Raw genomic sequence first — 16,368 nt, forward strand, 5'->3', positions numbered from 1 at the left:
TCTGCGAGGGTATGTGCGCCGTGCGCGGCCGAGGTGGGCGGGCGCGCGCCGCGCGTGGCGGTGGAGTCCGGGACCGGCACCTACGGCCTCGCCTGCCCGTATTGAGCTCCCGAGGATCGCTTCTTGGCTCGATGCGGGCACGGCAATGTCCCTACTACTAATATATCGGAGTGCTCACCCGTGCTTTCTTGGATTCCATCGGTAGCAGCTATGTAGCGGCCTAGGTCTGTCTTTGCTCGGTGCAGTTCGATCGTGTGCTTGGCTTTTGTACAGCTCGTGTTACTCCACAGGGCTGTTTGGGTTAGGGCATGTACATTAGCTTAGACAGCCATCGTCTGTAGCATGTGTCCATGTCACCTAAAGACTGTAATGTAGACACTTCGTACAACAAGCTGTCTTTTTAGGTGTCTGTACAAGAAACCGTAAAAATGCATGAAGTACGGCATATATGATCTACCACCGTTCTGCTTGTTTGATGCAGCGAGCACAATGAACTCGACCCTGTCATCCTCGTAGTTATCGTCACCGGCCGCCGCCCCATGTCGCTGCACCTGCAGCGGGAGAAGAAGAAGAAGCGCGAGCTCCATCTCCGGCCGCCGCCGCCCCCACCGACTCCACCCTCGGGCCGGTCATCACCTCTCTCTCTCCCCCCAATAACCACTGCCCCTGCCGGAAAAAGTCCAAAACAAACCTTCAATTTACAGGCGAAAGCTAAATCAAACCCCGAACTCTCAATCCCTGAAATCAGCACGCCAAACTCTCTAATCCCGATCTATTTTAAACCTTGACAGGACATAGCCGGGATTTGCTGAATTGGGCCGACCTAGTAGCGCAGTTGCTCGCGCGCGCGCACTAATCTGGTTTTTCTTAGTTTCTTCTTTTTTTCGTTTTCTTTTCTTTTTTCATTTTTACACATGTCTAATTTTTCTCAGTACCCAATGTACATTTTTAACGCACACATTAAATATTTTTGGATAAAATTTTGATATTATCAAATACATTATGTACATTTATAAATTAAATGTTTTCAAATTTTTTTGAATACATGGTAATATTTTTCCAAATACATGTTTTACATTTTCTTAATGACAATAATTTTTTTCTAAAACTACACAAACACTCTTTTACATGGTTCAACATTTTTATATTTGCATACGCTTTTTGCAAGGACATGCCACATATAGGGGCTGTATGGTTCCTAGCCACACCTCGCCACACTTTGCCACAACTAACCTTAGGCAAGTTTGACCAAGTTAGGTAGGTGTTTGGTTCTAGCCACACCTAAGGCAAGAATTTTTTTTTATGAGCAGTGAACCCCACATGTTATAGACACAAGAAATGTGGCAAGATTCTCTTAGGCAAGCCAAAGTGTGGCTAACAATTTGAGCAACTCAACTAAGGCAAGTGTGGCAAAAATCATGTGGCAATATATGGCAATGATAGTCACAATCCAAACAGCCCCATATTCTGTTCAGGTTATGACACATTTTTTTTACATCACGCAAACATTTTTTTACATTCTAGACACATTCTTTTGAAAATGTCAAAAACACATTTTTTGAAACTCGTGAACATTCTTGAAATGTTACATTTTTTTGAATGTATAAAACATTTTTTTGAATCACACAAATATTATTACACATTGTATAAACATTTGGATTGGCCCGTACATTTTTTAAAACTTGTGATATTTTTTAGATGTCACAAAATATTTTCAGGTTTCAGAAAATGTATATGTATCAAAAAGTGTCCGCACTTTAAAATTTTGTTCAAGTTGCAGAAAACATTTATGTTTCAAAATGTGTTTGCACTTTAAAATTTTGTTCAGGTTTCAAAAAATGTTTATAAAGGTGTTCTCTTTTTCAAGAATTATTACGTCGCCCGTTAAGAAAAAGAAAGAAATAATTTTTACGTCGAGAGTTAAGGGAAAAAACTCGCTTCATGTATGGTGGGCTGGCACAGTCGAGTCCACTGCCAACAATCCGAAATATTTTTTAAATACATTATTTATGAAATTCCAAAAACAATATTTAAAAAATGTGATACAGTTTTGAAAATATGAAACATTTTTTTTGAAATGCTAATAGAGTTTCAAAATTTCAAACAGTTTTTAAAAACAGCAAACGAATTGAATTTGTGCGAAAAATAAAAAACAGAAAAATTTTAACTTCTGAATAATTTTAGAAATGTGCGAACATTTTTTAAACCTCACAAATTCTTGTTGTGTTATAGTGGGCCGGCCCAAATTCTTGTCCGTGACAGTAGCTGGAATCCCGGCTGGGATTGTAGTATTCCCAGTGTGCCAAACAGGTCTAGGGTCCAAAATAGACCGGGATTCTAAGTTCAGAGTGCCAATTTCCGGGATTTGAAGTTCAGGGTTTGATTTAGTTTTCGTCTACAACTTCAAGGTTTATTTTGGACTTTTTCCGCCCCTGCCCTCTTCCCGGCACCACACGTCCTGCCTTTCTTCCGTGAGCATGACGATGCAGGGGATGGTCTCGTCCAGATCCGCCAGCGATCGAGAAGAAAAAAATTCACCGGATTGGGTTCCTGGAGAACAGGATCTATGGCGCTTTGGGGGAGAAACTGAAAACTACAGATACCTGAGCGTACAACAGGAAAAAAAGCCGTCGATTGCTAGCCATTTTTGAGGATATCGACTGTCTGCCGAATTGCAGATGCCCTTCCTCTCTCTCCTCCTTCTCTTTCCTCCACGTAGACGAAAATCCTAACTGGCATACCTTACAGACGGCTGACTCATCGCTGTTGTACATGCCCTAGGCATTGGATTGCCACACATTTTTTTGCTAAACTTGCCTAAGCTTAATTTAACAAATTGCGGGCCACAAGTTTTTCTTTCTTTTTTGAACAGAAGAAGGTTCCAAAAGGACCCCGATGCTTATATTAAACATAAAGCAACCATGCACATCTTACAACAGGACCCTTAACAACCAGGAAATAACAAACTCGTCCCTGTTTTTTACAAAGAGGACTCCCCAAAGCTAATGAAGATTGCAACTGAATCCCTAGCTGCTCCCGTACGAACTGGCACCACTTGGGACGGCGAAACCTCCATGACACCTCGCCATGGACTTCGTGTTAAAGCTACACTGCCTCCCTTTAGACATCATGGCCGGAAGGAAGAAGTAAAGCCGCCGTAAAGCCTCCATTCTGCTAGAAGATTCGATGGCAAGACGAAAACAACCGGCAATCGACCGCAACTGCAGGCGCCAAGACCTCTCGTGGGAGCCACCGATGATGAGCGCCAACCCAACCTCGATCTCCATCTCCCCATAGCTCCTTCTCCACCACCGTAGACCCTGGAAGCATGGAACATGGAGGCCCTCCTCAAATCCAGGGAACCAAACGAGCTTATTCTTGGAGTCACCTGTGACGTGAATCCTGCCAGTGGCTGGCAGCCAACCAGCGCAAGTGCTAGGGCATGTATCTCCTTCAGTGGTAATTTGATGTACTGTAAAAAGGACTCCTGTATTTGGTACGTTTATCTTGCCGGCACTGATTGTCAATAGTGATGGAGAAAGGGGGGACCAACCAGGGCCTGGCACCTCTAACAATAGAGATGCAGTGCTAATTTGCTGATGGACAGTGCAAACACTAGTGATTATTTTCTGTTATAAGCCTATTATTTAATCGTTTGGCCTTTCACAACCTATTTTAACACAATCCGGCCCAACTAATATAAATTTCTTGGCTCCGCCACTGATTGTCAATACCATTAGCTGTTAATCCCACAAAATAGAAGACATCTTTTTTTTCTCAACTAACAAAAGTACATCCACCACTAAAACAAGTACACCCTGGTAATGCTAGAAGTTCCAAATGTGTCTTATTCGGTCATTACCTTTTTTTTTAAGTTAGTCAGCAATTGTTGTTAGTTGTTGATATCTGTACTCGAGTATACAGCGGCTGAGGAGCCAGAGGACAGAGTTAGTGGAGTAACTGGTATATCATGCCCACGGGATTTGGCCGTTAACAAATTACTTTTTATCGTGAATACGCTGAGCAGCGTATCATTTCATTGATAGGTGGAAAGAGAAGAGTACAGGATGCATCCCCCGCGGACGTGCACGCAACGGCGTCCGAGAGAGTGCAAAGTAAGCAACGGAGGAGGGTGCTCAGCCTCAAGACCGTACAATCAGGTTAGAGGAATGATTCTATCTAGTCCTCTATCACCGACCTTGGCCCACCGGCACGCGTCGTCCTTGATCTGCTGCACAAGGTCGTCGGTGGAGGGTCGGGCACCGTCGAAAATGGCCGCGTTCCGGTGCTTCCAGATAGCCCATGCGGTGAGAGCGATGATGGAGTTGAGGCCTCTCCTGAGGCCGTTAACAAATTACTCCCTCTGCACCTTTATATAAGATGTTATTATGGCTGATATACACACATATTGGTTGGTTTGTGGATGCACAAGATATGACGTCTTGGTTGTAATAACATTTTACATTATGAGACGGAGTGAGTAACATTTAAGCTTGCTACTGAAAATATGAAAATGGAAGGTTCTGTAGTAAGTGCTTGCTACTGGGTAAAAGGTGAAGCAACACCTCCATATCCGACGGACACACCATGAGACTCATCAACAGACTCGGTAAAAATGCTTGCGTTTGACAAGCAACACCTCCAATTTTGTTCCTGAAGTTTCTTTCTCAAGTTAGAACAAGTCTTTTTTCCGCTGTTTTTTCTTTGCCCCTGTCTTTTTCCGCTGGTTAATCTGCATCATGGATTTTTTTTTGTCGATAAAGATCTGCATCAGGGAATGCGACCTGAAAAGCTCCTCTCGAAACTTCTGCGACAGCGCAAGAGCCTGTTAGTCTGACCAAGTTATCTCAAAGCAGGAAATATATGAATCGGTCGAGTAAAGGCTTGAATTTCAGCGTGCCAAGATCGCCCGTGCAAGTGCTATCTCTGGCACTAATTGTTTGTTGACCCACATTGTCATGGCATTTTCGTCAGAATAGCAGGGAAACATTACACACCACAAGTACAGGTCGTCCTGGATGGCGATATTAAGCTGTATGTACAGTGAGCCATGAAGGCCAGAGCCGGGCCGGCTCAGGTGCGCGCCATCAGTAGTTCCACAGGCTGACCTCGCAGTCGTACTCCTCCTCGATCCACGTCGACGGCCCGGCCATCGGTGGTGGCTCGATGAGCATGCCGTGCGCCATGTCAAGATAGCCCTGCATTTCGAATTCCAGTCCGTCCATGTAGTAGCAAGGAGAGTTTGCGGCGAGCTCCGCGTTCCCCGCGTCTACCGGCGGAGCAGCCGCCGCCTCGGCAGCTGCATTGCGCTGCCCAGGCGCCGGGCGGAACAGCTCGGCCGCCTCGACCGCGGCCCGGCGTATCTCGTCGTGGCCGGCCCCCTGCGGCGGCACCCGGAGCGCGCGCGGCGAGTCCGCGAAGTTGAGGCACGCGGCGCGGCCGCGGAGCGCGACGGCGGCGACGTCGTGCGCGCGAGCCGCCATCACGGCGGTGTCGAAGGTGCCGAGCCATAGCCTCTGCTTCCCGTGCGGCTCGCGCACCTCGCAGACCCACCGGCCGGGGTTCCTGCTGCGCACCCCCTTGTACACCGGGTGCCTCGTCTCCCTGACCTTGGTCCTCCCCGCCCGCCGCTTGGGCGGCGCCGACGACACCGTCATGTACGAGCCCTCCTCCCGGCCGCCGGCCGCCGGAGACTTCGTCCCCGACGACGAGTGGCCGCTGCCGCAGTGCGCCCGCTCCATCAGTGATCAGTTCGTCGTTCGAGATGGATTTGTGCGGTTTTGTTTTGGGAGGCAAAGGAAAGATCTGGCGGCGGTTTATATAGCTACCGCTACGCATTTGATGGGGTAGGAACGCGTGCGGTGCGGGTGCGCTGCTGCAAACGCGGGGTGACACCAGGAGCCAGCCGGAGTGAAGTGAAGGGCGATGTGCGAGCCGGGCCCGCGCGGGACTGCGCTCTCGCGGCCGCGGCGGTTGGTTAGGTGGGGTGTTTCAGATGGTTGTCAGACCAGCTGGAGGCTGCACGGAAGGGGAAAGCGATGGCGACGCGCAGGTGCCCGTTTGTATGCATTTTGGAAAGGGACGCACACGGACCTTCGCATTGGGCCGGCCCAACTCCCCGGAGAGAATCGAATCAGCGACCGCACGGCCACTTCGGCGGATATGATAGGTTACATGTTTTCCCTTATTCTCTTGTTTCTACTTTGCTTTTTCTTTTTCTTTTTTTCCTTATTTCATGATCTTTTTAAATTGATGAAATTTTATAAATGATGGAACTTTTTATTTTTCGATGAATTTTTCTAAAAATCGATGGTTCTTTTAAAAAAAATTGATGAACATTTTTCTTCAAAATCGATGAAAATATTCATTTTTTGATGTTTTTTTAAATCAATGAACCTTTTTTCTAATTCGAAGAAATTCTTTTCAAACTCGATGAAAATTTTCAATTTGGATGAATTTTTCCAAATTCGATGATTTTTTTTCAGTTTATGAACCTTTTTCATATTCAATGAACTTTTTAAAAAAATTGATGATTTCTTTCAAAGTCATGAACTTTATTCTATTTTCTGCTTTTTTCCAAATTCATAAACTCTTTTGGAGTTTGCGAGTTTTTCAAGATATATTCATTTTTTTTAAAAATGAACTTCTTTTGAATTTGTAAAAAAAATGAATCATGAATTTTTTTGATTTGGTGAACTTTTTTTTTTGAATACGTGAAGTTTTTCTACATGTTCGCGAACTTCATTTAAAATCTATGACCATGTTTTCAAATAATTGAAAAATCTAAACGTCACAGTGTAATGCGCAATCAATAGTGCATCTATGTGACTGTTCTCAAAAGGTCCGTGTTGTAAATAGTCACTAGCAGTTAGTTGGTTGAGTGGTTAGTCTCGTTGTATGAAAGCATGAAGACCGCGCAGCCATTTTTTGCGGTGTTTTTTGGCGCTGCCCGGTCGTGGCCGGCCAACCCAGACGCTGCTGCGAGCACCAGTGATGTTGCGCGGCAATGAAGGTGCCGCGATAGCGAAATCACTAATTAGGGAGCACTTTTTCTAAAGGTCAATTTCACCTCCCAGTATCTCTTAAACTGTGTGTCCAAATCTCAAACCATTTTTATTATTAGATTTCATGCGTTGTGATATTCAAAACTAGATTACATGTTGATAAATCTTAGCGAACAATTTTTTACACGAAAAAATCACGCCCCTCGCGGAAGCGAAAAAACATTTTTTATTTTTGTTTCTGGACGAAAAAAACCAAAAACTCGTGCGAAGAAAATCAAAGATAACGCCCAGAGCGCGATACGTGACGGCTGCTGAGAGTACGCCAAGTGGTGAGCTCTCAGCTCACCCCAAATGATCGTTCAGAAGGCTTTCAAACGAACGCTCCTTGGTTAGTTGCTCCCTCTCAATAAATAGGCCACGACGCGCTGCCATGGGTCTCTCGCTCTTGACGGCGCGTGATGGAGTCTTGTGGGTTACTGGGCTTTGCTTCTATTCGTTTCTAGCTTGTGGAGTTGCTACTGTTTTAGGGGTTGTGTGAAGGGGACGTGTCACATGGGCTGAAAGAAACCTCGCGGTGAGGGACTGCGATTATGTTTCACTAGTAGAATGTTTATGCGTTGCCACAGGCTTTTAAAGTTTTTGCCATAACGCATGTTAAATTGGACATGTTAATGTCAGTTGATATTTTTAAAACATCATCCAAATCCATCACTTCTTATCTCTGACAAACAAAAGTGGAATAAATTTTATACCACATTATACAAGTATATACTGTATAGTATATAAAAACAAATGTGAGACTAACACAACTAATTTTATTTGCAAAAAAACTAGGTACCCCTAATTACATACAAATATATTAACATATATAAATGATATTTTATATAATAAACTTGAGAAAAAAATATTTTCACCTACCCATGTTTTTAGTTTACCTACCCTGTCGTACTAGCTTAGCCACTCTCTCATCGCACGTACCTCTCACTCTCTCACCCTCCCACTCCTTTTCTCTGCCACGAGGTCGCCCCCGCCATCCCTCTCCGCCACGGCGTCCCGACCGCCACATCTCCCCACGTGGCATGTCCCTGGCCCCTCCCCTCCATGCTCACCGGCGCCTCCCAACCCCTCCATCGGGATCTCGCCCGCCTTCTTCACTCCCAGCCATGTGTCCGGCTGAGCAGCCGGATCCGACCGCCGTCAAGCCGTGTCGTCGATCTAGCCATCCCAGGCCGATTTCTAGTGCCAACGATGACTTTCAGGATGATTTGCACATCAGGCGAACCGCATCATCGATCTGCCATCCTATGCCGATTTCTGGTGTCAAGGGCGTCGCGTTCCCCCTCCAAGCTGCACGGCGATAGGGCTCTTCCGCCGTCCACTGACTGTCGCTCGCCGCTCCAAGCAGTAGGCACCGACACTGAGAGAGAGTCCGGTTGGGCCTCCACTCCATTAGACGGGTTCATACAAATTTCTTGCAATAGATTAAATGCTTACATTGTTTTTCAAATAGGCATTCGTTTGTTAGCTTATGCTCGTGCGTTGCCACGGGTTGTAAGTTCAAATTATGCAAACATTTCATTGTGTCATCGATAAGAAAAGTGAGATACATAGGTACACTATTTATCCTTGGTATATCTCTCGTTCTTCAAGACCAACGCAACAAGAATACGAACCTTGGTCTATTAGTGCTCCCCGCCTCTCCAACCATTAAAATACTGCTCCTTGTTATCTTGGTTTTCTACGTTCCTTACCAAATCTGGTGGTGTCCTGTCGGATCTTGCACATCCACCTCCCGTCCGCTCGTCTCCGACCGGTGAGAGGCATTGCCACATTGGTAGTTGGTCAGGTTCTGGCTGATTGTCTGGTCATCGGCCGCGATGGGTTTTGTCCCCGGTGGCTGATGCGTGTTTCCCATATGGCCCCTCCTCATTGGTCTGCGTGACGGCCGGCCTGGTGGTGTTGGGCCGGTGGCCTGTTCTCCATATGGCCCTTCCCCTTCGGCCTGGGTCACGGCCGGTCCGGTGGTGTTGGGCTGGTGGCCTCGGTGTTCGGTGACATTGCGCCCAGGCCCATGCAAGTGTTGTTGTCTCAAGGCTGGTGACTGTCTCTTCTCCGCGGTGTCGTGCTTTTAGTCTTTGTTGTCGTTCTGATGATAGTTGTTTCCTGGGTCGTGTTTTTTGGCTCTTGCAACAGATTGTTCTCGCTGCCATGCGTTGTGTGGTGCTCTTGTCATGTGTCTCTTGTATGGTTATGAAAGAAGATACAACTCCTTGTATGATTCGAAAAATAATCAAGCACTAAATTAAAGTCCATTGAATTGTTGCTTTCTTATGCTATTTTCACAAATATATTGATATCCCGTTATAGTTGCTACAGTCTACAGTCAAATATATGGTCTCCTATTGTGGTCATATAGTAAACAATCTACATGTCTCAATCTCTCTCTTTCTTTGTATAAGTAGGAATACCTCAGGAAAAAAACAGTAGAAATCTCCACAAATATACAAACACTGCTTAGTTTGGTGTGCTGTTGTATGTCCCAATACTTAAGGGCTGCAAGGTCATGTGCCCTCTCATCATTATCTTCAGTAACATATAGCTTCCTATAATGCCAAAATGAAGATTAAATTGAGCTGCTCTTATGTTCCATCCAAACTCTCTCTGTGATAGCAGTACACTAAAGAACCACAATGGTAGTTAAAGGTAGAAACGGATCCCATGCAAAACATCCAAAGAAAAGCAATCAATTAGGGGTAGTGAAGATAGGTGCACAATTAAATGTTTCATTTTATATAAAAAAGCAGTTGAATTTAAATGCACAAACCCTACAGAAAGAAGAGAAATGCTCAACGGGATAGTGTTGACAGTAAAATTACACACCACTAGTAGAACGCCCGTGCGTTGCTACGGGCTATAATACATATAAGAATCAGACAAATGATTAAACTCGTCTTCAAGGACTAAGCTTATTTTTACCTCATACGTCGGGCGTGTTCGCACATCAAACGGATGCGAGTGAGCTCCCTAAAATTCAATAGTCTCGCCGGCCTGGTCTTCCAAAATCCAGCCATTGACGAGAAATGTGGTTGTTCCAACTATCCGTCATGTTATGTCAACACGTGGTCCCAAGACAAAAAACCCACCCCACACGCATCCTTCTCTTTTTCCGTCGAGCCCTCCCCTTCATGCTCGGTTTCCCGTCATAGCAGGACATTTCCAATTGGAGCCCCCTCCTTTGAAACTGGACAGATGCCGACCTCACACTCACCACATCGTACTTCCCCACGTATCGACGAGGAGTCCCCCACCCAACCGCCCCGCTCCTCGCCCTGATAACACCTCTCCCCCCGTTCATGTTGATCTAATGAGAAGAAGCCATGCGCCACCCATGACGCACCCGAGCCAAGTAGGTAGATCCAATGTCTCGAGCCATTGTTACGCTGTAACATACAGTTATATGTCGTGCGTTAACACAAAACAAAAATATGATGTTCATTATTGGGCATGCAACTGATATGCCACTGTGTTTGTTATTAACTCTTGAAGCAACCAACCAAGGCATCTACCCTTTTATGCTAACCAAAAAATTAGATAACTTGATAAAAAAAACCAGATCATGCATTTTGTTGCAAAGCCATCTCTAATGAAATCCAATTTGCCTCATTTTCTAAAGTAGGAAAATTATTTCGCTCAGACAACCATAACTGAACAGACCAACCCAACCCTCGTCCCGCTCACTCTCAACCCTCTAAAGTAGGAAATCGTCGGTGCGTTGCAAATAACTTAGAATCACAAGGAATAGTAACCGAAACAACATCAGCCAACACCCAACCTTCTATAGTTCTTCAACACTTTTTTGAATGGATGCTTCTAAGGACACATTTTTTAATGGATGCTTCTGATGGTATTGTATATGCAATCAGTGACAGCACGAGTAAATAATGCTTAAGATGATGGTGCACTTGACATTAGTTGCATTCCAAATGGGCCCTGATCACATGTTGTGGTCAACTAAAAGAAATAGAATTATCCTGCTGTCAATGTTGTTGGAAGATCAAGACTTACATGTACACAAAATACATATATGAGAGAAGTTTTGGCATCTCAAAGACTCTTACTGCTTTTACGTTAGCCTTGCATCTCTCAAATCTTACAGTGATTTCCTTCATGGTAACCGATAATCACACACTCGATTAAACCAACATTTCTAATATATATTTACAGTGCACTGATATAGAAAAGATCTTTTTTAAAAGAGATGATGTTACAGAAGAGACTGAAAGGGAACTAAGACACATTTGCCAAACAACTTATGTTGTTGACTTTGGTCCACTGCCCTTGGGCATTTATGCATAATTCGGAACACAAAAACAGTGCTGTATTGGTAACATTCTTGAAAGAATGATTACTGTTTTAAATACTTCCATAGAGAAAAACTAAGATGCTGAGAAAAAACACAATTTTCTGATCCACCAGAAGTGCTTTTGGACATCCGAAAAGATTTGATTCCAGAAGGAACGGAACAATTCGCATGTACTTACGTCATAAGAACATAAAGTTAACTAATATCCATATGGGGTAGAACTAAAATGCTTAATGATACCAATGCTGGAATTCAGAAATGTTGGCTGCAAGATGCTATCCAAAAGACAGAAAAAAACCCTGCTCAAATAGTTCGAGTGCACAATTCCTGGAGTAGGCAAGGAGCTAACCCCAGGTTTCTGCTCAAACCCTCGTGCCATGTACAGTGGGACATGGTTTTCAGAAAAACAAAAATTTCCATTATGATCCTGAGTACATTCTACTTCCAAAATATTATTGGTTACATGGACAGGGAGATGCTTCTGGTTGGGGAACTTAAGTGCATATCCAGTGGCTGGGAAGAAAGGGCCAACAATAAAACAAGCCATATATTTCTTTGAAACGCCTATGTCCGCACAAAGAATTAGACTCAATTTATTTCACTTATTACTACATCACAATGAAAAGAACATGAGTCCAAAATAGTGAAATAGCATAGAGAAGTACTGCAATCAAAACATACGGGTGGTCATTGTAATCCACATTGATTCGATGAATGGCATACAAAATGTAAATCAAATATTATTGAAGGGGAGATTGTTGACCTGGTAGCAACGGTATCTTCCTATCAGAACCATGCGACTACAAAAAATCCTAATGTACTGAAAATACATCATGGGCAATTTCTCCAATAAACTAATATCAGATAAATGGCCTTCTCGACCAGCAATCTTCTCCTTCAGAATGTACCTGGGCACGTAAAGATACAAAATTACCGATCAAATATCTACAACACAAACTGAACCGAATCAAAAGCAGTTTTGGCTAAAAACTTTGCTGATATCAAACTGCTATCAAACAAATGGCCTTTTGGACCAACATAGGAAAGAAGCATAGGTTTCTCAATTTGGAATAGAAGAGCTCTTCATAAATCTAACAAACTAAACAAAAATGAAAAGACCTAGAGCTATGGGGGCTCACCAAAGACATGGAGGCGATCAGTACCCAATGGCCATATGCAAGGCCGATGCAGCGAGGATAAAGTAAACAATATGCAGAAGTAGAATCTGTGGCTCGAGCAAGAAAATAAAAAATACTATCAAAAGGGGAAAACACAAACCTTAGAGGGAAATGTGGGTTCACCAAGAAAATGGAGGCGAGCCGATGAAATCTCCGTCACTGCATGTGAACCTGAAGCAAAGTAAATACAAATGTGCATCAAGATATATTAACATGTGATTTGGGATTTGCTTCATCCTTCGAACCCAACACTTGAATTTGTAACCTTCAGGGGTGAGCAATTTATGAAAGCATATCTCTCTCTAATTTATCAAATTCTTCTTTCTTATAATTGTAGATTCTGTACAATAATTCGAATGAATAATTGGAAGAGGGTTGGCCTGCTCAAACCTGACATGATGTGTGTGGAGAGAGAGAGAGAGAGAAAACCATATCTCAGCACCAACACGATGTTGGGGGGAGCCTTCTTCAAGAATCACCAACCTATTTATTTTCGTAACATATGCTTTTATCGCAGCTCTATCCAGTGGCCTAACTGATCGAAGGTTGATCACCTGTTAAAACATATCAGTAGAAAATAAGTTAGTATTCATGGCATGTACCATGTAGAGTAAAATCATATCGATAGTTACACTGAGAATATATTTTAGAAAAGAAGTTACCTCAGCACTGATTCCTTCCTCCGACAGTATTCAATAGCCTGTAAACAAACTGAGCATTATAATATGTCAAAATAAAAATGCTGAGAGAGTAATTCAATCCAGCAACAGAACATTCCATATTAGGACCAAAATACAAAAGAAAACCACAATTTCCAAAAGGTCTCTATCTGAATGAAATCATTGCACACACCAGAGCAAAGCTGATATTGTTATAAAAATGTACTTCTTGCTACAAGGACAAAACCAGAAAAGACCATGTGCAAAATAAACTTTCTCGTCAATCTAGCTGGGGGCTGTTCATATGAAGAAGAGAAGGATCAGCAAAGGAAATAACATATCAAGAAAAGAAAATAAAAAATATTAGAATGTAAATATGTTTGCTCATCGATTACCTTCTGCCTTTTTGATAAACATATTATATTTTAATTTGCTCCGTTGTTTTCTTTTTCTTTTTACCAAACTGCCATATATGGTACACGAAGAAGCATTTACCTGAAGGCATTAATATCTTTTTCAGCTTTTTAGTCTTACTGAATACTCCTGAAGGAGTCAAGGACTTGTTTGCTACTGTATATTAATAGGAGTAGGTAAAAGGCCAGTGTGGGTGAAAATATTATAAGGACAAATACATTAAATTCAATGACAAAATCAAGCTTTCAAATGATGCTTATGTGGTATTGCAACGAACTCCGACATCCAAATGTACTGTAAAATAAAAAAAAATTAACATCTACTGTGAGCGAGCACAAGTATCGATCAATTTTACAATTGCTGATTTAGATCCTAAGAGGCTATATTTCTTTATTCAACTGATATAAATAAATTAAATAAGATGAGAGTGAGACTACATACATAAAGCTGAATGTGCAAGATCGACATCATCCCCTACGTGCTTCTCTTCTCAACTGCTTCCTTCTGGATGTTTTGAATGTTCAATGAAAAACAAAATTCAAAAATACATGGTCAGATAATTGCAACCTCAGTTTATTTATAGAAGAATGTTATTGAAAGAATTGCATCCAACCAAAAACAAACCTTAATTTGAGACATATAGTTTGATGCCTTACCTACAGTTGTAACCTTCTCAGCAAGTATGCCAATCTGCATGTTCGAACGGAATTTTCTATCGGAGAGCAAGCAGAGGTTTATACATCAGAATCTTCTATGAGAAGCAGCAGAGGTTATACATTATATAGAGGAGACTAATAGAGAGTACCAACTCGATATTTCTTGCTGGTCCATACTTCCATTGTCGGCAGGAAAATGAAGCACTGCCACCGTTGCCGGCTCCTCCAAATGCCCATCGGTGTAGGCATGCTGGAGAACATACAGTACTGCACGAGTCAAACCGAAGAAGCAAAGAGCATAGGAAAATAGACAATTGAATACTGAAAGAAAGGAGAAGATAACCACCATATATTTTATTTTGCACAGTTCATTACATGAGTCAAATTACAATGGTTATATTCCAAGGCCATCTGACCGTCCCTATTTTACAAAGCATGGCTTTGATGAACATACCAATCAGCTACTCTTAACGTTCCACATCACCTAAGCTAGCACTGATTGCAGAAAACTTACAATATTATTTAGAGGTGCTAGTTCAAACTATGACGAATTATTTGCATGGCTTATCATCAGCAGTTATGTTTTTACTGCCTTGAGTATTTTAATTAGGCTTCATTCAAAACTACTGTTGCACATTAAGTATGAGAAGGTAACAACAGGCAAAATATCACTCTAGGCACCGGTCAAGTTTCGGTTGAGAATTCACACATTATATAAGAAGTATATGCGATGATAGATTTGAATCTGAAACGAGATCATGCATACCTTGTAAAAACATCATCCGCCAAAGGGGCAAGTATCCCTTCTAACGTCAAAGTACCTACAATCAGTCGATGTGAAATATCACTAAATAGATCAAATAGATAGATTACAACCTACAACTCAAATAAATGGATCACACGTCTTTGCTTGAGAAGTTTGTACTGCCAAAAAAGAAAATCTTGAAAAGAAACACCAATATCACTAAACTTTACCCCAACACAATTGCAGATCCTATGCCACATATTTCATTATAATCAAACAAGAATTCATAATATACCATAATGCAAATTACAAAAATTAGGGAGTAGCTTGAGGCCTGACTGAGTTGTAGGGGGAAATTAGGGCAGCAGGGAAAGGTAGCAAGCTAAGAGGAACATCTGCGCGTGGTGCTCACATATTGGGTGCTCACCATCGACGTCGTAGGGGGCAGGTTGCTGACATCCACCTGTACCTCTGTGTAACCCCCGACCTCCTCCTTGTCCGCCGCCGTATCTCCTTCCATCATGAAGCCTACGCCGTTCTCCTCATCTCCTACGCCCCGACTCTCTGCTCCGACTGCGCCCATGGTTCACCACGACCACGAGCGCCTGCTCCGTCCACTCGCACGCGATCTCGCCCGGGCCTCTGCCGGTTGAACCCACCTCGTTCTGGCCACCGTCAGCGGAGGGGGGGGGGGGGGGGGGGGGTAGGGGACGTCTGCCGGAGCACGGACGAGGAGCAGCCACACTCACGGTCGTTGCTGCCAAAATTTGAAGGAGGAAGATGGGGAGGGGAGGTGGTTACCCGATGCGCTGCGCGGCGAGGCACGGTGGCGACCCCGGCCATGGGTCTCGATCGATCTGCCTCGCGGAGTGGAGGCAGGTCGCTGACGGGAGGGAGGAGAAGAGGATGGTGTGCGTCTGCGGCACGGGTAGGGGAGGCCGGCGGCGGCTAGGGTTTGCGGGACGCGATTGGACTTTCTCTCGGGGATTATTTTCGCTGTTTTTTTTCGTGTGTGCGAGGGGATGCGAGGCACGAGGGCCTGGCTAATTTTCGTAGGTTACCCGTTGTAGATTTTTTTAGGACAATTTTCTGTCGCTGAACCGTAGTATTTCACAACGGGCCTCGTGGTAGCCTGCCCTTTTTTTTGGTCGGTCTCGAGGAAGGAAGGGGGGATCGCTGGGTAGCGGGAGGTGGGATGGAGGACGAAAATTAACCGTCTTTGATGGGACGAAAATTGACCGGCGGAGACTACCAACTGCTCCATTAAAAGTAGAGATGCTTGTTTGCCATGTGCTTGGGCCTCTCAACCTGGCTTTGTGTTGTCCCAGAGGTGCGCTTCCTACTTGCCG

The 16,368-nt window shown here is 43.8% G+C and overlaps 1 protein-coding gene and 1 long non-coding RNA gene across 6 annotated transcripts; both read right to left on the reverse strand.

Annotated features, from left to right (window-relative positions):
- Positions 1-2,636: 2,636 nt before the first annotated feature.
- On the reverse strand, positions 2,637-5,802 carry LOC109775332 (dehydration-responsive element-binding protein 1E). The gene has a single exon (XM_020334083.4). The coding sequence runs from the start codon at positions 5,739-5,741 to the stop codon at positions 5,088-5,090; it is 654 nt and encodes a 217-aa protein (XP_020189672.1). The 5' UTR covers positions 5,742-5,802; the 3' UTR covers positions 2,637-5,087.
- A 6,197-nt stretch (positions 5,803-11,999) lies between these two features.
- On the reverse strand, positions 12,000-16,102 carry LOC109775333 (uncharacterized). Of its 5 annotated transcripts, XR_012203178.1 has the most exons (11): positions 15,821-16,033; positions 15,447-15,733; positions 15,041-15,095; positions 14,424-14,524; positions 14,275-14,330; positions 14,060-14,122; positions 13,600-13,699; positions 13,208-13,245; positions 12,936-13,099; positions 12,646-12,716; positions 12,000-12,275 (listed from the first exon to the last, which is right to left on the reverse strand). It is a non-coding gene; the product is annotated as an uncharacterized lncRNA (long non-coding RNA). The 5 variants fall into 5 exon arrangements; XR_012203174.1 differs by lacking the exon at positions 13,600-13,699; XR_012203177.1 differs by lacking the exon at positions 13,600-13,699 and having other exon boundaries at positions 14,428-14,524; positions 15,821-15,983.
- Positions 16,103-16,368: the final 266 nt, after the last annotated feature.

This window comes from Aegilops tauschii, chromosome 2, assembly GCF_002575655.3.
Source record: "Aegilops tauschii subsp. strangulata cultivar AL8/78 chromosome 2, Aet v6.0, whole genome shotgun sequence".
In the NCBI taxonomy this organism is placed as follows: domain Eukaryota; kingdom Viridiplantae; phylum Streptophyta; class Magnoliopsida; order Poales; family Poaceae; genus Aegilops; species Aegilops tauschii.